General features: G+C 47.6%; 1 protein-coding gene and 1 non-coding gene across 3 annotated transcripts in view; both read right to left on the minus strand.

Annotated features, from left to right (window-relative positions):
* The window catches only part of Grip163 (gamma-tubulin complex component 6), a 98,302-nt gene extending 82,797 nt beyond the window's left edge, over nt 1-15,505 (minus strand). For both annotated transcript variants that reach the window (XM_077690091.1, XM_077690092.1), the window contains exons 1-4: nt 14,817-15,505; nt 11,531-11,674; nt 3,923-4,041; nt 551-606 (exon numbers count right to left, since the gene is read on the minus strand). In XM_077690091.1, coding sequence (XP_077546217.1) covers nt 551-606; nt 3,923-4,041; nt 11,531-11,674; nt 14,817-14,967 — 470 coding nt within the window. In that variant the 5' untranslated portion in view covers nt 14,968-15,505. The remainder of the gene's footprint in view (nt 1-550; nt 607-3,922; nt 4,042-11,530; nt 11,675-14,816) is intronic.
* A 7,250-nt stretch (nt 15,506-22,755) lies between these two features.
* Trnas-cga (transfer RNA serine (anticodon CGA)) lies at nt 22,756-22,837 on the minus strand. The gene has a single exon. It is a non-coding gene; the product is annotated as a tRNA-Ser (tRNA).
* Between the last annotated feature and the right edge of the window lie 303 nt (nt 22,838-23,140).

Consider the following 23,140-nt stretch of genomic DNA (forward strand, 5'->3'; position numbering starts at 1 on the left):
TTGACGAATTCATTGCGCAAAGAAAATGCACAAGAGGACACACGACACAGCGCAAAACGCTGTGTTAAGTGCCCTCTTTCTTGTCCTCGTTCTTTGAGCTATGAATTCGTCAAAATCGCCACACCAACTTGCTCAAGGATCCGTACTAGCGAGCTTCATTTCTTATACATCGGGCTTTTTGTGTTCTTCGGTTGTAGCGCTGTGCTGCGTTGTTGTGCTCAGAAGCACAATGATGCCTTTTGCCACTGAGCGACACATTTGGTACACACTGTAGTTCTGCTGGCTAATCTACTTTTCTGCGACCTGCTTCCTTGTCGCTGAAGGGTAGAGAACCGTTTGGCATGCTAGACCTCAGTCTCTTCACTTCTTTTTCTCTGGACAACAACCTGAATAGTCATGCAAGGTTGGACGAAAATCTTACAAACTACAAGCTAAATACTAATACTTGGCACCTAATTAGAACATATCTAATTTAGGGCCCAAATGCCCTTACAAAAAACAAATGGCCCAGAGACTCATGTTATCTTTAAAAAAGAAAAAAAAAACTTACCTTGAGAATTCTGGAAATGCAGGGATGCCTGGCACAAGGCAAACTGGCTTTGGGGCCTGCAATCAGTGGATCAAAAAAAAAATCCTGAGCGTGATTGCTGTTAAGGAACCTTTTTGCAAGGCCTCTTTTCTTTTTTTTCAATGCCATCCCTGAGAATGTGTAATAACGGATGCTCAACCTCAAGTGTTACTGGCCTGGTGCTGTGAATTATAACTCTTAGCTAAAAAAGTGCCCCTTTTTTTTGTAAGGGGAACCTCTACGAGCACTTCACTGATGGCTAACTGCAATGCACTTCACACACAAATGAGCCAAAACTGTTTGGAACACAATGTGAGTGTTCATATCAAGCTACATTCCACGTCAATTTGCCTTCACTTAAACAGTACGAGATGCGTTCGACAAGAGCCTGGTTGGTTGGTCTCTGACAAGGTTGGAATAACGACACTCTAACACTCATGACGCATTCATCATCATCATCATTGCCGTCATCATCATCATCCTATCTATGCCCACTGCAAGGCAAAAGGCCTCTCCCATGGATCTCCAATTGCCCCGGTCCTGTGCTAACTGCGACCAATTTATCCCCGCAAGCTTCTTGATCTCATTTGCCCATCTAACTTTCTGCCACCCCCTGCCACGCTTGCCTTCTCTGGGGATCCATTCTGTTACCCCTAATGACCAACGGTTATCTTGCCTTCGCATTACATGCCCTGCCCACGTCCATTTCTTCTTCTTAATCTCTACTAATATGTCCTTAATACACGTTTGTTCCCTGACCCACTCCGCTCTCTTCTTGTCCCTTAATGTTACACCTGTCATCTTCCGTTCCATTGCGCGCCGAGTCATCCTCAATTTAAGTAGCACCCTCTTAGTGAGCCCCCAAGTTTCTGCCCCGTAGGTGAGTACCGGTGAGATGTGGTTGTCATACACTTTGTTCTTCAGTGACGAATGACGCATTAATGCGTATCAAAGCCACTCAGCTGTGGCCTATGCCAAAGCCGGCCAGCTCTTTACTATGGCATCACACATGGCACAGCAACCAGAGTTGCTCAACATACACCACCCTCTGCACTGGGGCAAGCAGGGGCAAGCACAGGGCACATTGCCATCTGTTGACCGAGAGTTGAACTAGTACCCAAGTGCTTGGGGCTACTGCTGTAATTCGTAAAAGGGAAACCGCGGCAACATAAGTAAACAATACCTAATTTGATGTTATCTCTTTTGAAAAGCAAGCTTTGTTTTATTTATTCTACTGAGTCGTATGATTCAGTACATGTTTAGCAAAGTTTGGTTTTTGTCCCCTAGGTGGCGCACCAATACTTTTGCTCCTCAGCTTCAGTGAAGCAGGAGTGCTCGCGCGGCCCAGATTCTGAAGCGGAGTTTTAAAACTGCAGTATTATACTGAAGAACTCTGATGAAAACTGCATCCAAGGCGCGCACGATGATGCATAAATAAACGATGCAATTACTGGTTAGAAGTGCGAGGTGCTCAGGAATGAATGTGCCCCCCGCGACTTCCGATTTTAACTCTAGAGTAAATCATTGTGTTGGATTATTTGTCTACGCCAGCTGCAGTAACACATCTTTTAATGGGTTCAGTGATGACGAGTGGGGAAATGCACGCACATGTACCACTCATGTGTCCAAAGCGGCTACTTTCTTGAAGCTTTAGAGCTTGACCCTAAATTCCCTTATTCCGTGTTTTTGACTTGTTACCTCCGCAGTTCCAATGAGAATTCTCTTGGCACTTGACAGCAATTGCCCAAAAAGGCGTGCTGCTTAATTAAAGGAGCTATGCAGAGAAAACACAAGTTTGGGTCATTCAAACGATTGCCTCGTTAGAATCATACTGACACCACTTTGAAGGTAAACTTCGCTCAAATAGGCCATATAATGAGGAAAAAAGGGGAATGGCCATGGGACCCACTATTAAGTGCGAATGCACTTTATAAGCGACCCTGAATTCCGGTGACCGCCGTCCGTCCACATAGCAACAGCTGCGGGTGCGCGCGCTCCTCGTCTTCCTTGGCAACGGGGGGAGATGGGCCTGGCTGCCTGGTCGCTGACATGGCACATACCCACGTGGGGGATTGGCCAGGAATCTCCTCGTCTTCCTTGGCAACGGGGGGAGATGGGCGCGCGCTGCCTGGCCGCTGACATGGCACATACCCACGTGGGGGATTGGCCAGGAATCGGGCGTGAGAAGGGCTAATGCACCCGCTTAAAGGAGTACTGACACGAAATTTCAAAGCTGAGATCCGCTCTAGCAATCAAGTACAACGACAACACAAATAGGTGTCTGTGCATGACACATACCCACGTGGGGGATTGGCCAGGAATCGGGCGTGAGAAGGGCTAATGCACCCGCTTAAAGGAGTACTGACACGAAATTTCAAAGCTGAGATCCGCTCTAGCAATCAAGTACAACGACAACACAAATAGGTGTCTGTGAATAAATGCATCTTTCTTTCTTTGTAGTTGTGTGTGTGTGTGTGATCTCTCTTTCGCGAACATTACCGAACCGCGCAAATTCAACTCATGCATTCGCACTTTCACATTCTTCCCCTCGGGGAAATGCGGGGAAATTTCTCATTTCCCGCAACAGAACCTATGACGTAACATGCACAGCTGTGCTTGAGGGCGGCAAAAGCAAATGCTAGTTAGGCAGGCCTTATAAGCTTGCCGAACGAGCTCTTTGTGCTTGAATGTAACGCGTATTCATTTTGTAGCTGTAAGAATAGTAAGGCAAACAATAGAAGCTATGAAAGTACACCTAAACATAGAAGTACCAGTGTGCACTGCTGTTGGTGCTGCGCGCACTATGCTTTTTTAACTGCACAGAAGTCTGTCGGTTTGGGGTTGCCTCCCACAACACTGGCCGATTGGTGTAAGCGACACTGTCTCACGTGACCCTGTTTGTCGAGGATATTCCATGTTTCATGAAACGATTACTACCTACCGTAACAAAAACAAGCCAGGTGCAAACACAGTCAGAAACAAAGTGAGGGCGGACAGCAGGCCTGCACAGCATGGTGGCGCCATCTAGGAGGACTGACGGTAAACAAGGCCTTCCGCAGACCGCTGCAGACTAAATGGCGGACTAACGTTCGCTTGAGGACCTGTCCTTGTTGCATCATTGCAAACGTCACGAAACACACCATTTGGCAGGAGAATCAAAATTTTAACTTAAATTGATTAATTTCTCAGTGAATAAATCATCGTTTGCTACCGGACAAGTGCTGGGGGCAGTAAAAAACACCAAATCTTTGGAATAAAACATACTTTGTCTGCACGGCCCCTTTAAGCATCCTCCGGACATGAATCAGGCAAGGTCACATTGAGAATAACAAGATGGTGCACTTGTACCCTCACCTGCGTGCTCCCTGGCACAATCGGTGGGAGCTCGAAAAGCCGCGGCCTCTCCAGTGGCCTGCGCGGGGGACCACTGTCTGCCATGTGGAGCAGGAATTCGAGGCATGCCCGCACCTCCGCTGCAAGTCAAACGAGGAAAAGAAACACAAAAGAGGAGTAAGCCCCATGGACTTCGTGGTTGAATTAGTGGCACCACGTGGGTGTACAAGGGTGCAGCAGCTGACACATAGGCATGAAAGACTCAATGATTACGAAGAACTGGACAAAAAAAAAAAAAAATTCGGCAGAGAGAGTTGAGACTGACTGCTTACGTGTAGTAACAGTGTGAAACTGTTCTGGGCTGACTGATTGATTGATTGATTGATTGATTGATTGATTGATTGTAGAGTTTAACGCGCCGACGCAACCCAGCCGATGAGGCACGCCGTAGTGGAGGGCTCCGGATTAATTTTGACCCCTGGGGATCTTTAACGTGCACCGAAATCTCGTACACACGGGTGTTTTTGCTTTTCGCCTCCATCAGAAAAGCGGCCGCCGCGGCCAGGAATCGAACCCGCGACCTCGTGCTCAGCAGCGCAACGCCTTAGCCACTGAGCCACCGCGGCGGGTGATTGATTGATTGATTCTGGGGTTTAACGCGCCAATGCTACACAGGCGATGAGGCGCGCCGTAGTGGAGAGCTCCGGATTAATTTTGACCGCCTGAAAATCTTTAACGTGCACCAAAATCTCGAACACACAGGCGCTTGCGCTTTTCGCCTCCATCAGAAAAGCGGCCGGCACAGCCGGGAATCGAACCCGCATCCTTGGGCTCACCAAGTGTTCTGGGCAATGAGTGAAATGATTTTGGGTAATATTTCCACACGTATCATGTTTCAACAAAGAGCTGTTTGGGGCTAGGACTCCGGTGTAACAGGTATTCTCGACACTTGAGCGCAAGCCCTTCGCAAGTGGCACATCTAACACCGTGATTGTACTGTCACTGAGCCGACCTAACCGGTGAAAACAGTTTAAGCGTAAAACTGGTGCTTCTGCCATCTGAAGGCCTGCACATGAAAACTTCCAATGGGCCAGGAAGGCATCCCAGATGCACCAAATCAAAGGGCAAAGGTCTGTGAGGTTGCCCACAAGCAAGGACAGCAAGGAATATGCTGCTGGCGCGGTTTAAAATTACGAAGTCTGTGTAACCTTCAAGAGCCGTTTTCTCAGAAGTGCATTTTATGAGTTCTTCGTTGCTCGTGGAAAGGATATCATGCAACCACTGGGGATTTTGACCCTTTTTTTTTATTTCAATCCTTGAAGAGTTCTGCGGGCATGACAGTCTCAGATTTTCATTTTAGGGCCCAGTTATGTGATATTTATGGCCAAGTCAGTTGTATACTACTGGGTACGGGTGAAAATAATGTTCTCTGTAAAAAAAATGAAGGGTGTAAAAAAAAAATCAAAGAATGTCAGGCCCTGCAGTGTTCTTTGACTACAACTGGTAAGTATTCCGAACTTCCTGCCATGTGCCAATACCTTGCTAGGCTTTCCACCAGCGGGCAACATGTAAACCTTCGTAACAAAAACTATTGAAGGTATCATTATTAAATTCTAAATTTCACCATTTAGAGTGCTTTTCAAAGTGCCTACCAAGTTTCATTAATCTATGTCAAAAAGCAAAAAATTTTGCTCCAATTCCAACCTCCCCCCTTAAAGGAGCAATGAAGAGAAAACACAAGTTTGGTTCATTCAAAAAATTGCCTCATTAGAATCATACTGACACCACTTTTAATGAAAACTTCTCTCAAATAAGCTACATAATTAAATTAAGAAAAAAAATGAATGGCCATGCGACCCACTAGCTCATTTCCCGCAACGGAACCTATGATGTCGTACCAGCCAGCTCTGCGATTGGCGGAGGGCGGCAAAAGCAAACGCAAATTAGGCAGAGCTTATAAGCCTGCCGAACGAGCTATTTGCACTTAAATTTAGGGCACATTCTTTTTAAAGCCGTAAGAATGGTGGGACAAATAGTGGAAGTTACGAAAGCACACGTAAACATACAAGTACCGATGCGTACTGCTGTTGGTACTGCGCGCACTATGCTTGGTTTAGCTGCACAGGAGTGTGGGGCTTCGGTGTTGTCTAGGACGACGCTGGCCGATTGACGCAAGCAACAGTGTCTTACGTGACCATATTTGTCGAGCGAGCACTATGTTTCACGAAACGATTATTTTCTCCTTGAACAAAAACAAGCCAGGTTTAAATACGGTCAAAAACAAACCAAAGACAGAAAACGGCTTGCTGCCGTATGGTGGCACCATCTAGGTTTACTAACGGTAAACAAGGCTTCCCAATCGGCTGCAGAGCGGTCGGTTGCCGTGATGTCATTGCAGACCACGAAAACGCGTGATTTAGCGGGAAAATCAAAATGCTAACTTGAATTAAGTATTTCTCAGTGAATGAAGCATCGTTTGCATACAGACAAGCGCTGGGGGCACTACCAAAAACGAAATCGTTCGAATAACACAAACTTGTATTTTGTTTTCATGGCTCCTTTAACCAGAGGTGTTATACGAAGGAGTGCGGCAGCTGAACAGCGTTCTTTCCCTCAGAAGCAAGCCCGGACTTTAAAAAAATCTCGTGCTGATTTTATCACCAGCAATCCTCGACAGCTTTATGCGGGGGAACGAAGGGGAACGAAGACAAAAAAAAGACTGCAATCTATGTGTAAGCTCGTGCAAACCTCACTGGATAGTTGCTGGCTTAGTGGGGTTGCATACCGACATAATGTCACTGTCCACCAACTGTCTGCCAGTTGAGACTGCCAATATTTTGTCGTAATCTACCAGGCAGAATTCACCTTTTTCTGCCAAAAGGAAAAAAAAAAGAGTGCTTCGGTACCTCACAAATGCATTTTTAATTGGACACTTATTCCAACAGCATTACTCTGTTTTGTTTTGTTAAGAGGAAACGACGATTCCTGAAGTGCCCTCCTCCTTTCTTCAAAAAGATTACTACCTTGCCCACTTACCCAGCTTCTATTTCAGCACCCCCCCCCCCCCCCCCCCCAACCCTCGAATGCACTTTTGACTCCACCACCGGCTTGGACTGCCACATTTCTATATTCCCAAAACACACGATAGCCAGCAACTGACTGAGGCTTACTGTAATCCTGGGGCAAAAAGACAGCAACGATAAACAGGCTACTATGCTTAAACTTATCATCTGCCATAAGGCTCCTCATAACAAACCAAAAGCTCACCCACAACCATTGCTTCTTTCCCTCTTCCATATGAAAACATAGGCGCCAAGTTTTGGCCACTGAGTGAAGCTAGGTCGCCAGTACATGAACAGGAAAGCGGCGAGACGAGCACTGGCACAAAAGCAGAGGTTAAAGGGAAGCTGAAGCGCTTTCCAAAAAATTTGAGTTAGATTAACAGTTATATAGTTTCTTGCGCGCTGATTCCGAATATCACATTTAAATTTATCGTACATGAGTCCAAGTGGCATTTATCTTGCAAAAAGCGCGGCCCCGTTTGAAAGACGCGCGCTTTTCGTCTTTTGACGCCCCTGATTGGTTGCGCCAGTCATGACGTCAGAGGAGGACACCCTTCGGCCGCGCGGGTTGTCAGAAGCATTGCGAACGATCGCACGGTTGCCTTTGCAGCAGTTTAGCTTGCAGTTTAATTTTCGCACATGACTGGAAGTTTGTTTTATATTTTCCCGTGCTGTTGGTTCAATTATCTTGGAGCTTAAATTTGCTTTACACGACAGACAACCCCAAAGAAGTGACTGTGACGTCGACTAGTGGGTTCCATCAAAATATTTTTGAATTAGGCAACCAGCATAGGGGGGATTTTATACCTTATGTTAATATTAGGTACTGCCTTAACTGTTTCTTATTATACACAAAACCATTTATGCCGAAGATTAATGGGCGTTTTCTAAACAATGTACCAGCGAAAAGCACGTACTTGCACTGCGCGAAAAAATAGCGTTCATGCGCTGTAAACGTATATGCGAGACACATCTTGCCGGTACACGCATAAACCAACAAGCAGACTCTGCTTCCGCATTTCCTTTGTTCGTTGTCGCCCACCATACTCATCCCCGTACACAGACCCACACGCGCGCGCCATTTCGGCAGCGGCGCTACGGCGCCTCCGCGATTGCTAGCTGCACTTCGATGAGTGGCGTCTTACTGCTTCACATGCATTTATTCTGAAAACACTGCAGCATACTAGTGCCTGCTCAGCATTACTGGCTGTAGCAGGGCTTGATTTTCGCTTGTGCGTTGCGCATCCCAGCCGAAAAAAACCATTGGCCGACCTATTGGCGTTCCAATAGGTCGACCAATTGGTCGGCCAGTTGGTCGACCATTTGGTCGGCCAATGATGTTTTAGGCACCCATTGGCGTACCCATTGGCCGTCCAATTGGGCGACCCATTGGCCGGCCAATTAGGCGACCTATTGGCCGACCTATTGGAACGCCAATAGGTCTTCCCATTGGCCGCCAACTTGTTGCACTTTTAGTTGGTTCATCCCACTGCCGCAGCCACTCCATCTGAGCTGCCGCTGCAGTGCGCTGGTTACCTGTATCACAAATACAAGAACTCTTGGAATGAATGAATATCTTTATTGCTCTGTTTGTATACACAGCATGCAGACAGTTCGTCGTTTAAGCAATTTTTCACAGGCCATTGTCCATGCCGCGCTCCGCTCGCCGCAGGCTGGCTGGACCTTCACAAAGTGAGTGGCAAAAGCGAACAATGGGTTAACTTTATAATAAACCGCAGTTTCGCGCATTAAAACAACAAGGCACTGAAATGTTGCGTGGCGTGAGCTCACCTCTTCAACAACGTCCCGTGCATGGCGAACTGCGTTGCGCGGCGATGTCGTCAATCGTAACATGAACAGCCCTGAAATATATTTAGGCAGACAAATTAATTCTTAATAACACCGCTCACGCTATGAGGAGTGAAAATGGTAAGGAAAACTCACATATAAACAGTATACTCACAAAGAGACACGCTTCCTTCGGTGCGAGGCTTAGCGGCGTTCAGCGTAAAGATGCATCTTGAAGCACACTGCTATGGGTGTGCGACATCATCGTGCCACTTCTCACACTCTTGCAGACCACCCTACATTTCCAATGCAGTCAGAGAAGACTGCATGTGCAACCGACCAACACGCCTACAACCTACACCGCCAACACCACGTTGAATACAACTTGTCCACTGTCCGTCTATGGATTGGATTCGATTGGATTGGATCGGATCGGGGTTTTATTTCAAAACAATTTTGCTACTCGTGTCGGAAAGTTTTCATTAGTGTTTGTTTGTTATGTTTTTTTAAGGACTTTATCTTGAATGGCTGATTGTAATATCAAAATTAATTGCCTCATAAATATACATTTGTAAAGGTTGAAGTTCTGAACATTTCTGAAGGTTTCAAATTAAGAGTGAGAGAGAGAATTAAATTTCAGCCAATTGATGTCGTAATTGAATACTATCCAGATACTATCCAAAATGGCTCCCCGATGGGGTCATCATGTTGGAGCAGTCAGTAGTATTAACTTTATAGTTGGAGCCAATGGGTCCAATTGGGCCAACTGGCCATCCTAATCGAGCCAATGGGCCCATTTCGGATCGCTCCAATTGGGTTTCCATTTGGACCCATTGGGTGGCAAATTGGCCCAATTGGTCGGCCAATGGTTTTTTTCAGCTGGGATTCTGCTACAATATTACGGCCACCTCGTTATAATTAACAGACCAGTCGGACAAGGCAGTTACGTTGTAGTTACGTTACTTTATGTAACAATCACCAAACGTTTGTGATAATGAATCGTTGGCCTGTTTCAGCATTACTAGATTTAAGCATTTACCGCGCTAGTCGGACAGAGGCCGTATATTTACTCTTCGCTCCCAATTTTTTTAGTATCATCATTATATATATATATATCACCGACTATCACTGGAGCACACTTGAGGTTCAGTGACAACAAGTGCTTGCCAGGTTATAATATGCAGCCACACGGAATCTTGGACGAAAAATTAGGCCCCCGCAGTCAACACAAATTATGGCACGGTGGTGGTTCGGAGTGGTGTTTTTTTTTTTAATTCCAGACAAACATCACCTTATCGTGACATGCATACTTGCAAAATAAGTAATCTGGTTGTTTTGGTTCTTTTACTTTGTAAGAATACTGTTTAATTACCTCTTAGCCGGGAGAGAACTTCTATCAGGATTGGCCCTTTGTTTTAGTTTCGCCAAAAAATTGTTTTTTTTAACACTGTCCTGAGCCCATAGGGAAAGAAAACCGACGCGTTTAACGAAACAAGTATTTCCTGAACAAATGTGACTTGGTTTCTGGAATGGAACGAAACAACCCCGGCCAAAGTTCAGCAGTATTCCCCATCCTTCTTAAATCTAGAATCTAATGTGAACATTCACGTCCGTCGCATAAAAAAAAAAAAAAAACCCGCATTGGAGCGGTTTACAAAGTCTTTAACGTAGTATAGTATATTCTCTGTCATCAAGCACAGCCACCTCGGCTGTCGCTTCCGTATGTTATCAAGCATCCCGGCGTGGCATTATTCTGCTTAGGAATACGGCATGATAACGTATGCCTCGTTTGGCGTTCGTGCATACTTTTTGAACACGAAAATTGTACAAATGAGTGCTATCAACGACAACAACAACAAGTATCATTCACAAGCAAACACGGCGAAAAGAGCATGGCCGAGGCGGCCGATCCGGCCGGAAGTCCAGGTATGACGTTTTTCAGGCGGTTTTCGCCCGCGCTCTTCGGTCTTCCGGCATCGCGCGGCGAGATGGGGGCGGGGCATCGGGCCACTTTTGTTTGCTCATTGCGCCGCTTCTATTGCATGTATTGCGAAAATATTTCGTACACATGAACTATTCAATGTGTACTTGCGGCTAGTCAACTTTTCTTTTAATTCTAAAACCGCTTCACCTTCCCTTTAAGGATGATGCAGGAAAACACAGAGCCCCGCTAGCATGAAATGAACTCTTCCGACGTCAATTCGGTTCATTTCATTCAGTTAATTTCATTTCGCCTTGTGCTGTTTTCGTGATCAGCATGCACCAACTGGCCACAATTCAGACATTACCGTATTTTCGCACGTATAACCAGAACCAGGAATGCGAAAATTTCAGTCGCAAAGTAGGGGTGCGGAAAATACACTAGATTTTTTCTTTGGTGCAGCTTCATGGCAATGCGCGTTGTGCCGTGAAGCTCCTACGCAGTAACACTGACTAAGCCTTCCACGGCAGCGATTGCGCAAATCATACAAGACAAGGAAGAAAAAACAAGGACGAGCACGCTCTAACTGAATTTTATTAGTGAACTGTGACTTTCACCTCGCAGTTTGTGTATTCTACTTGCTAAATATACCCTTTTTCTGCCTACATAGTATGTGATGTGTTGCTTGAGCAGTATATAGCTTTGGTGCAGCCTTTCCTGTATCAAATGTGCGGGCAATACGCAAGGATTTTTTTTTCTTTTCCGGCGGGCTGAAAGTGGGGGTGCAGATCATATGCAGGGGCGGGTTATATGCGCTAAAATACGGCAATTTGGTAGATGTACGTGCATGGCACTCACGTGAGCAACGCTGGTCCTGTCCCGTGAGCTGGCTGAGGCACTCTCTGAGCCTCGATGCCTCGTAGTGCCTCGAATGCAGCTGCATTTCGAAGGCCTTGGCCAGAACCCGATCTTCGATGGCTGCATTCCAGATTTCATCCCTCCCTGTGGTGCAAAGATATTTCAATTTCAGGCTGGTAGGAGAGTAGCAGACCCAAACAAACACGCAGCGAAGCCGCCTGTCAAAAAAGTCATCCAAATTGTTTTGCTGTTGCAAATGAAGACGTTTGACCAACTTCCCAACATTCCCAACTTTGATATAAAATGTGTAAAGCCAGGGGAAAACATATTTTGTTTCCTGGTTGTACTGCAGACCCTGACTTTTTATTTTTAGCAAAAAGATTTTTTGCGTTCCTTATTATTGTGATCCTATACACTCACAAACGAAATATTGAGCTTGTGGTGCAAGTAACTAGCGATTTAGAGGCACTACATCTAATTAGGTCATTAGGCACTTTAAATTTTAAAATCCAACAAAAGCTTATCGCTTCTTTGCTTAAATTTTAAAAATCAGTGAGCCCACATACAAAAAATAAAGCTGCTGTTGACAGTATTTTTTGAGTTGCAGCCATGTGATCAAAGTAGGACTTCGGTCCCCGAGGTCACCCCGATGTCAGTTTGGTCTTCACTGCAATGCCTTCCTCTCTCTAGAATTCAGCTGTTGCAAAAAACGAACAATGGTGATATGTACCGGGTGCGCGAGGTATTTGAGAACAGAACGTTGGCATCAGGCACAACAAAATATCTGCAGCAAAATCAGACATATTTTCACCAAACTTTGCGACGTACCTCTCATGTGGTTTATTTTCATGACTACTCAATGAATTTGCCATAGGCAGCAATAAGCGATTCGATTCGGCTTTGCAAACGACTGCATGCATGGATCAGGTGCTCCTTAGAGATGTTGGCCTATGAGTGAGAAAGGCGGTCTCTCTCACACCCCCGACATAGTAGTTGGCGAATTTAAACCTGGGGATCTAGGAGGCCACAAGTTGGCAGTGATGGGGTCACACAAGTTGTCAGCCATGCCACTATTGGGTGACGCAGGCGGTGTGGGCAGGAACCAAATCTTGCTGAAAGACATATGGTCTTCCTTTAGAAACACTCTCTATCTATGGCTTTACAACAGTGGCAGCATTAATGCGGAGTCCTGCAAAAATGTGTGGCGCCATGACGACACCCTCATTGCGGACAACAGATAACACCACCGCCGGAGAAATTAAGGGGTTCTGACGATGTCTGACTGCTGACTGTGCTTTTTCTTTTTCGCCATAGATGCCACGTCACCGCCCCAACATATCAGCTCGGTCCGCACCTATTAAACGAAAAATTTCGCTACTTTCAGAAAGTTGCCGACTTCCAAGTCACTGTGGTGCGCGGCCAGGGCAACGAGGACTGCATGGCGTTTCATTTCCTGCTTCAACTTGTACACTTCCATCTTTAATTAAACAAACTGGGCAGTATGAATGATAAGGGGTCGACGAACAAGAAGCCGTACGTTTAGATATATACGATGAGGCTGCTGGTGTGTATGGCGATAAGGAATAGCGTTCTCAAATACCTCGCGCACCCAGTATAGAAAGAGGAATTTTTGAAGAACTATTTTCCAGAAAACTAGCTGTTTTGGTTTTGTTCTCAGATAGCTAGAAGAATTTCGCCTAATGTCGTAAATACAGGATACCAGGGCCGAGAGGGTTAAAGGGGTGTTTAATACGGCCCCCAACGCTTGTCTGGCAGCAAACGATGCTTTTTACACTGAGAAATTAATCAGTCTAACTTAAAGTTTTGATTCTCCCTCTGCATCACGCTTCTCGACATCAGCAATCATTCATTAGAGGGAGATGCATAAAATGGATGGTTAGTATTCGGACTCCATGTAGTGTCCAGAACACAGCAGTGCAACAGGAACCGGAACTTAGGTTGACAGGAGGCCACGCCAAAATGCGCTCGGGTTTTGTTGGCCTGCTTAGGTGGCGCAGTGATGCCGCTCACCCACCGCACCCGTGCTCAGTTTACTTGTGATCGGGTCTGTACTTGCCATATTTTTGTTATGGTTTTAGCAACTGCTTTATAAAACGCTAGGCATGGCTCAACAAACAGGCTCCCACAGGCTCACTTATGGCAGTTGGCCAGTACTGTGCCAGACGTGCCCAGTATGCCCGAACATTGTCTGCACGATGGTGGCATTTCACAACATTTGACAACGGTAGTTCAGTATACGGTCCGCTTGGAAATTCTATTGTTCACCCCTTTTTCTGACTGCTACCAAGGTATGCACTGAATTTTGAGCACTGATAGCTGGCCTGTAAGCCTATAATCCCCGTTTAATTTGTATTTGATTTTGTCGGCCTCGGCCAATCCCACAAGTGTGCTGTATTGCACAATAATTCTGGCATGAGAAAGTGGCTGGTGGGTTGCATGCCTATTCTCTGTTTTTCTCCTCATATTGTTATGGTAAAATAAGGGGGGTGGAGTTGGCAAGAAGCGCGTTTATTTACAAAGGGCCCGCAAGGCAAGATGGCGGGTTAGAGCAATATTGTTATGGTCCTCAGGGCTGTAACATAATAGCTTATATCAGTGAAGTTTGCTTCGAAAAAGGGTGTGGGTTTTATTCAACGAAGCACCCTTTTAAATGAACCAAGCTCGAATTTGGATTTGGTAGTCCCTTGACATGCTAACGTAGCTAGTTCTTAGTGTCAAATCAAAATGTCAGCATCTGTCACAGATAGCTTTTAGTGTAACAACAATCACAACCAAAATTTCGCCAGACCATGGTTTTCAGAGGAGAATATAGTCAAGACGAAGTACTTTGCAAGGTTACACAAATCATGCCGGTGACTGCGTAATGCAGACAAGCTCTGCGCTAAGCTGGATAAGTTTTTATGCAGGCACACGACACACGAAGTAAAGGTGCCCCAAAAAGTAAACGGAGAACGTTTGGAGAAGATCAGTCGCGCGGCGACAACAATTGGTCCAGACCATTCGACAAAAACGATCGTCGCGCGACAATGCAACGGAATTCCCGTCGCTTTCGTCGCGAGTGTGAACGGGCCTTAAGTGATTTTTAAGGAGGTCTTCGTAGAATAAAATCGGGCCACACATATTCTATTCATGCTAGATGCCGCATAAAATAGAAATTATTCTAGTTTCACGAAGCCGTGCTCCGTTTACTTTTGGGGGCATGCACCTGTACAGCCCGTTGCACACATGCGTTTTTTGGTAAACGGCGGTAGGCAAAATAACCAACCACTGGGTGTTTTCGGTCGGTTGTCGAGCTTGAGCAAGATTGAAAAAGCCAGCCCTCTCAACTTCTTGACGGGTACATCCGACTTCGCACCACTCGCCACGAGCACGCACAGTTTCGTCACGAGCGACGGAACATCGTCCGCGTCTTCCATAGCGCACGACTTGGGCGTTTCACCACACAGCGCGGCACTGGCGCAAAACAACACACGCTCTAGTAGTTCCACGACGAACACACAACGCCGGAGAACATCGGAAGTTCAGAGAGACTCCTTGGCATTCCGGCGGTAAACACTCGCACAGGGGCCGTTTCTTGTTCAGCGCGGTTACGGTGTTACGACCCGAGTTGCGGACAGCGCCAGAGTCTCATTTTGCGCACGCAAAAATTTCGATCACGCCTGACAATGGCCTGGATTTGCGCAAGCATGCGACCTGACCGTGGTTCCCGAAAGTGCATCGATTTTTCGCTTCGCGCATCATCGCTCACGCGTCACCGTCACAACGAGCTTCCTGTTCGCCGACAGTGGCATGCGCAGCACAAACTTTTGTGTTTTTTTCTCAGTAGACTCTGTTATACGCTGAAGCTTTGAGTTATTCTTCGTAGAGAACGGGAAATTGGCAATTTATGTCGAAAAAGGTGCTAAGCGATCACCCTTTTTGGCACTTCGGTTTTGAGTTGCCGCCATGTTGACATCTCTGTTGCCAGGATCTGTTTTCGCATAGTTCTAGCAGTTCTAGTTACGGCGTGCGTTTAGTTAAATATAACAGGCACGTTGATAATGTTTTCTTTGCCTAAATAAGTACGAATTATTCTAATGTGGAGCTCAAAAAATGTTTGTTTGGCATTTTACACAAAAACACTGCCAGTTACGCCCATTTCTCTCCTCTGACAACCATTCTTCCTGGCGGGAAAAACAAAACGCTCTAGTGGCGCGACACCTCAAGCAACAGAGCGGGGCCCCTTACACATTGCCCAACGTTTTTAGATTAGGTGACATTGCCGCACATAGGTTAAACGTGACAAGTGTTCAGCTATTACCGCACAAAACAAAACTAACACGTTTCATTGCAAGTTTGAGGAGTTTCCAGGAGCGTGTACTTCAGTCTGAACTACAGAAACGAACAGCAAATGGCGGCCATACAAGTGCCGAATAACAACCATTATACAGTGTACTAGAATCCAATTCTAGTACACTGTAACCATTAGCTGAAAAGTGAACTGTAGTTATCTGATTCAACGCCCGTTGTACGTGAGACGTTTACTGGTTTTACTGCTTGTTCATAGTTCATTTGTCGCTTTTATTGTCAATTCCCATACCTTCCATATTCATTCCTTTATCTTTCTGTCCCCAGTACCGGGTCCCCCAGAGGGAAGTAGCATGCCCAAGATCAATTTCTCAGGCCGACCTCTTCTCCTTTTCAATAAACATTTATTCTTTCTCTCTCCATTAGCTAGTCGGCTTTTAAGCAATGGTTCGCCGTTTACGACAAATTAAGCTGAACTTATTGCGCAATTGAAATTTCGCGCTGTTTATCACTGTTGAGCAACGGAAGGTGAAAAAAAAAATGAAAATACAGCCTTACGAAAAATCCAAGAAAAAATTCATATCATAATCATAAATTCCTCGCGCGCGCGGGTGAGCGCATCGGTGAACATTCAGTGATAAAGTAGGAGGGCTCATACTGCGTAGCCAGGTGCCTGCCAGCATTCATTTTATTGAAAGTACGTGCTTGCTGGCATTTATTCACCCTTCCTTCTCCTTCTGGTCAATGTACTTTTGGTTACGCAAGCCATCTTCAGTCACGCAAGGGTGCTCATGTGCTGCTGCTGCTGCTGATGATGATGATGATGAGGATGATGATGTAGTGGCTTGCCCTATGTAGCGGGTGGACACCGGAGTGGGGTTTTAGCCTATATTAACACCATAAAACAAGAATGTTATCGAAAGGAGGTGTTCCACGGTGAACGCGCGGTGATCGCGATCGTGCGTGTGTGCGCGATTCGCACACACGCACGCAGATATATATATATATATATATATATATATTGCAAGACTCGGACACGGGCGACTCGAAGGACGCGTTTAATGACGACGCAACCTCGCCGAGAGGCCGTTGCGAAAAGCGATGGTCAAGAAGGCGCGAGGATGAAAGATGAAGAAGATGGTGTGGTGCTCGCGTGCGCCACACTGATGATGAGTTGCTAGGTGGGATTGGCCAGTCGACTAACAGTTACGAGAGAACGATGACTCATGTGCTCACAATATATATATATATATATATATATATATATATATATATATATATATATATATATATATATATATATATATATATATATATATATATATATATATAGAGAGAGAGAGAGAGAGAGAGTTCACGATCCAATCTGAGCTCGCCCAACCAACCGACCAACCCAAACTGCTGGCCTGAATCAGGCCCGGCGCACAGTGGTCTACCATGAGTCAGTCGCTGTTTGGTGGCTGTTAGCCGCACAGTCGCGACGTGCCCCGCCACTCCACCACTCTCCCTCACGTCTAGCTCGTCACCACCTCCATCGGGCGTTTAGGGAAACCGAGTGATGATGATTCCCAGTGGCTTCCCCTTTGTAACGGGGTGGCGTTGCACGGCGACCTTAGTCGTAACGCCACTATACAATCACCTCGCCTCCCCACAATAAACGTTATGGAATTTCTGTGCTAGTCAATGTTTGCATGCCTTCCCAGATTGTTCTCTGCTCTTTTTTCCCATCAAAATTATAACCTTCTTTTGATACCCTTTCTTACTAAGCTTCCTAACCATCTTTTACTAGTGCCCTTGGAAATGTGACGCCATCCACCGGGGTGGTCCAGAGAGTCGCACAATGGAGGACCAGGTGTTCTCGAGTCTCCGCCTCCGCTCCGCAGAGTCGGCACATGGTGCACGCAATATGGTGTTGTCGAAGCGGCTGTGGTAGACGAAGGTGCGAAGTGCTCCTGCCCTCGTCTCGAACAGGAGGCTGCTGGCCACGCTGTTGTCATATTAGGGCCGTAGCCAGAAATTTTTTTCGGGGGGGGTGGGGGGGGGCGGTGTTATGGATTTTGGGAAGGGGGTAGTTTTGCTGAAAGCAACAGTATGTATTGCTTACGTGCTGCCTGGAAAAGATTTCTGGGGGGGGGGGGGGAGCCCCCCCCCCCTTCCCCCTCTGGGTATACGGCCCTGGTCGACAGTGGAGATTTCTTGCTTGCGATGACGGTACAAGTCTAGGGTGGACTTATGCTCCATACCCAAAAGCAGTGAGCCCCGCTCTCCACTCGCGAGTGCGAGCACCACTCGCGGCGAGTCCCGCTCCCCACTCGCGAGTGAACTCACGCTATTTGTTATTTGTGGGGCTTACCGCGGTGAGCGCCACTATTGCGCTTGTACTCGCAGAAGCCGCTTGCTGTGATGGTTGTTAATGGCGGTATTGCTTTTAGCTTCGGAAATATGTCACCAATGAGCTTCTGCTATGGAGCACCATATAGAATTAATTCTCTGGTGGCGTGTTCATTGAGGAATATGATTTGAATGGCATTTTGACGTCGTAATGCCCTAATACTGTTCGGAGACGACGACTGCTGAGCGCGAGCGCGAGTGAGTGCGATTGGCGACGGCGAGTGGTGAGCGTGAGTGAGTGCGAGTGGTGATGGCGAGTGGTGAGCGTGAGAGTGCGAGTGGTGAAGGGCGCGTAGTGAGCATGAGCGCGAGTGGTGAGGGCGACTGGTGAGCGTGAGTGTGAGTGAGTGCGTGAAAAATATATTTTTCTGTGTGAGTGTTAGAAAGTGGCGCCCAGTTTTGCCGAGGTATGCAGACAACTGCATTAGCGAATGTGAGGCCTGGTACGCGAACCGGCTTCCAGAGATCGCGGATCATTAGGAAGCGGCTACAGCCCCACATGCACCGCCGGCGGATGATCCGCCGTGATCGGCTCTCCGAAGCGCGCTTTCATGCCTGCTGTATACTTTGCTTCCTCGGAGCAGAGGGTAACCCCAAGGTACCTATATACTCATCGTAAGAAGTCACGGGCTATCCACCCAGAGTCAGCGCAGTAGAATCAGCATCATCTCCGGCGAGACGCACTACCGCCGATTTGCGCGCATCGAAGCGCAGGCCAAAGCACGATATTTCCACCTGGCAGATGTCACGAAGAGCCTGTAGGTCTTGGCTGTTCTCTGCCACTACCACCAGGTCGTCTGCAAACGCCAAGGCGGGCACGCGATGATTTTCACTCGCACTGGTCGTACTGAACCGCAGGCTGAATCCAAGGTTGGACTTCAGCAGTGCCCACTCCTGTCTGGACGCATACAGAATGCACAGCACGGGTGAGAGCGGGCATCCCTGTTTGGTTTCTTTCGTGACCACAATGAGGTCAGGCACTGCGATGCCGAGCTGCGCAGCGACGACATTACGTCTGTAAGTTGTTGAACGGTCGACAAGAGCTGCGGTAGCAGGCCGAGAGCAGACAAGCAGGAGAAGAGGGACGCATGTGGAACACTATCATACGCCTTCTATAGATCGAAAAAGCCGCCCAACAGCGTTCGTCCTTCCTTCCGTGCTATTTCGGCACATTGCGTAACGACGAACAGGTTGTCATCTAGGCGCCTACCTTGTCGAAAACCGTTTTGGAGGTCTATCAGCAGGCCTTTGGCCTCAGCCCATGCACAGATCCACTCCTTGATTACTCCCGCAAACAGGCGGTAGATCACGCTGGTGACGGTGATGGGCCTACGTCCTGTATCTTCCTTGCATCTCACCCCGCTTTAAATCCAGACCCACTGCCCAGATGCCAGTCATCGGGGACAGGTGCACCCTCAATAATGGCTTAAACAGCTCTGCAAGTTGCTCCCTCGAGTCAGCACCCGAGCACTTGAGTAGTCTAGCGGGCATGTCGTCGGGGCCTGGGGCCGTGCGAGCACTGATCCGAGCCAGAGCCCTATCAACCGAGCGCGTCGACAGGGTTCCACGTGGACCATCCTGGCTTTGCGATCCTTCGGATGCGGACGGATCATTGGGGTTGTCCGTCTCAACGACCAGGGGGTATGACCAGTAGAGGCTGCGGACCCGAAGACCAGACAAAAATGCTGTGTAAGGTATTCGCGGAGCTCAGTGACCTCTCGCCCCGTTGTCACATCCATGAGAGGAGGTGGCTGGGAGGCAGCTCTGTCCAAGGACCAGACGTATGTCCAGAACTTTTGGGCCGCGGATTTGCCTTCACTCCTTATGGATTGCATACTCCAAAGGCTATGATCCGCAATCTTGCTCTGCACAAGTGCCTGCACCTTATGCTTTTCTTCCAGACACAGTGCCTATGCAACCACACTGGTCTTAGCGTCTAGACCTCTCACAGCCCTCCGGTGTTCGAGGTTGGCTTGGCGACGCACCCTCCATGCCGCCTTAACCTCTTTGTCCCACCATGGGTTCCATGATTTATGTGCTGCTTGTCTATCCAGCACCACGTGGGTGGGCATGACTGAGCGCAAAGTGTGTACAAATTTGCAATACGTGTGCGCCTTCCTCCTTTGGGGGAACTCCTCGAACTCCTGGGCAGCTCGTCCTACTGAACGGATTGGCAGGCGCTAGTGGGGTCGCCGCTGGGGCTGCATCCGGTTTGTCTTGTGAGCATAGACCGAGAACGATAGTGGCCGGCGATTGTGGTCACTTCCAAGGCTGCAGTGCCTGTCCTCGTCAATGTGCATTTGGGTGATTCGGGCGGCCAGTCTTGGGGATACAAGCGCGTAGTCTATAGTAGACTGAAAGTGGCGGGCACACCAAGTTGGTTCGCCCTCACAGTCTGGGCGGAGGTTCCCTTCCTTGGATGGGTTGTATGAGGGTGAACTCACCGTTGAGTTCAGCGATATCCCCAGTTCTTTTCTCTTTCCTCCTTTTTTAATAAATCACAACCACCCCACAACGACAGTGCAGCACATGATAAAGAGGGGACACGTGGTTTCAGCACGCACCGCACCTTCACAGGTTGGTTGATTCAACACTTTTTGACCAGTCGCGCTGATGAGTCGTTCTTTCCGTCTGCCCCTGAATGTAAAACCGTTGCTGCTAGTATCGCTCTCTGAGTTGACCCTCAACGCTTGGACAGCATGGCCGGTGAATGCAGGAGCTCCGTTCCAACACGCTCACTGGACAGTGATGTAACACTATCGCGTATTACATTTTAAGCCCTAAACACAGGGTGCCCTGTGAAACTTTTTCGCAGTCCTTAATTAGACCTGGGAGCTTTTACAGACTGAATAGATTTAAAATCGGATATCCAGTATGCAGAAATGGACAATTTGCACGCGAAACAGAAAACAGCGACTCCAAATGTTGTACGAATTACGTTTAACAGTCCTTGGTGAGTATTAATCATTTGTAAATCATCTGTGCACGGTCAACAGATAGCTGCTGGCAGGGTTTATCCCGATGCAATAAAGAAATGCAGATGAAACCGGCTCATTTGGCGAGAGCGCACTGGTGCAGGCAAATAACAGGCCTCCGAGTCGACAACAGTATTTACGGTGCCTCTGTAGTCTTCTCAAATAGCCACTGTGCCACCCTTTTCACGCCGGCACTACAAGCGTAGTCCACCTTCAGCGCCAGACTTGCACGATAATACTTTGACTGAGATGCTTCTTCATTGCCTAATCCCTTCGTGGAAGCTAGGGAAACGGAACTGGCCGAGCCTTGAAAATTTCAGGCTGAGCATATGGATCCATCCCTAATAGAAGTGCGGGTCCCCAGCTCTTACTCAAGTGAAGCTGCGCTGAACTTCAGCGTGAATTGTAAGCATTGCTACCAAATATGAGCTAAAAGCGACCGCCTTGGAATTCAATTCTTGTGAATCTTTAGCTCAACTGCAAGGCCCTTTGTCCAAACTTAGCCTTGCAAGCTCATGCCGGCCCCTTCGATCATAAACAAGCGTTACTGTTGCCGTCGTGTCCACGGTCGCTAAGTAATGCGGTCAGGTCAAGTCTACACTACCACAGACACACAGGTGCAACACTGAATGCTCTCCCGGGCTCAAACTGCACTAAGCAGCTTGACATGCCCGAAAACCTCCACTTCCAGCAGGTATTAGGTGCGAGGTTCTGAGCCCCATTTCTTTCGAACGGCTTGACGTGCACCTTCCTTGTGGTCGGGACGACGGGCCCTTCGAAAGTCCGGTCAGTCTAGCCGCAGGGGCAGCACCCCCGTTTGTTCCTGCACACTTGGCCACTTACGGTATGCACAGCTGCCAATGCAGCAGATTGATAGCTTGTAAAGTGCTGAAACTTGGGCTGATTGGTACATGACCGAAGGAATGAGAGCAGCGTCAGGGACTGGACACAAGATACAAGCACTGTATTGTGTTTGTGTTTTGAGGAAACAGTCGACAAGCATAAAGAAAGTGAGTTTTAAAACAACGTTTATTGTAAAACAAAAACATCCCCCTCGCGAGGGGCACGATCAAATGCAGAGCATTTCCGGGGGCGCACGACGTTAAGTAGTTTGCGTTACGTTAATGTTGTTGCACTTGTGGCAACTGCTGACGAGAGAGCGCTCGTCAGCAGTAAAGGGGGACTCGAGTAAATGCGTCGCATAGGGTCTGGGTGTATTGCGTTAACATTTAGTGTTTGGGGAGTTGGTGGTAGTGAATGCGTTGTATCAGCAGCTTCTTGACGTAGTTTGAATGAGTCAAGGATATAAGGCGCGTTCGTAGCCTCCCATTCTGTGTCGGCTTTGTGGCGCAGTGGGTAGAGCACCATGTACATTGCGTTCCGCCCGCAGGGTCGAGGGATTGAAACCAGGCGCCGGATAGTATTTCTTTTATATAGTGTAGGGGGAGGGGTGTGGACTACGACTACGGACGTCAACGCGGGTGACATCGTGAGTTACGGAAATGCTCTGCATTTAAAACGAACATTGAGAAAGGAAAACAAAAAGTTCAGCGCAGCCGACAGGATTCGAACCTGTGCGGGGAGACCCCAATGGATTTCGAGTCCATCGCCTTAACCGCTCGGCCACGGCTGCTTGACGGTGGGGGTTATTCACGAGCGATGACATCCGAGATTTATTGTGCGGCTCACAATGCATGCATAGAAGGTTTTTATACTAATGTATGCTAGAGGCGCCAGTGCATAGGCGAGCCGCGGTTCAGCGAGCATGCCGTTATGTACCGGGAACACAAGTGTTCCATCGTTACTTGGCCTCGCTCATAAACTTGTGGAACGAAATTAAGTCACATTGCAAGCCAAGCCAAGTAGGATGAAAACTCTTCCAGCTGCTATGGCGGCGTTCGCGTCAGCAAGCCGTTTCAGCGGCAGATTTCCCTCT

Source organism: Haemaphysalis longicornis, unplaced genomic scaffold (assembly GCF_048455015.1).
Source record: "Haemaphysalis longicornis isolate Haplotype H1 unplaced genomic scaffold, Haemaphysalis longicornis Haplotype H1 scaffold_10, whole genome shotgun sequence".
NCBI lineage: Eukaryota > Metazoa > Arthropoda > Arachnida > Ixodida > Ixodidae > Haemaphysalis > Haemaphysalis longicornis.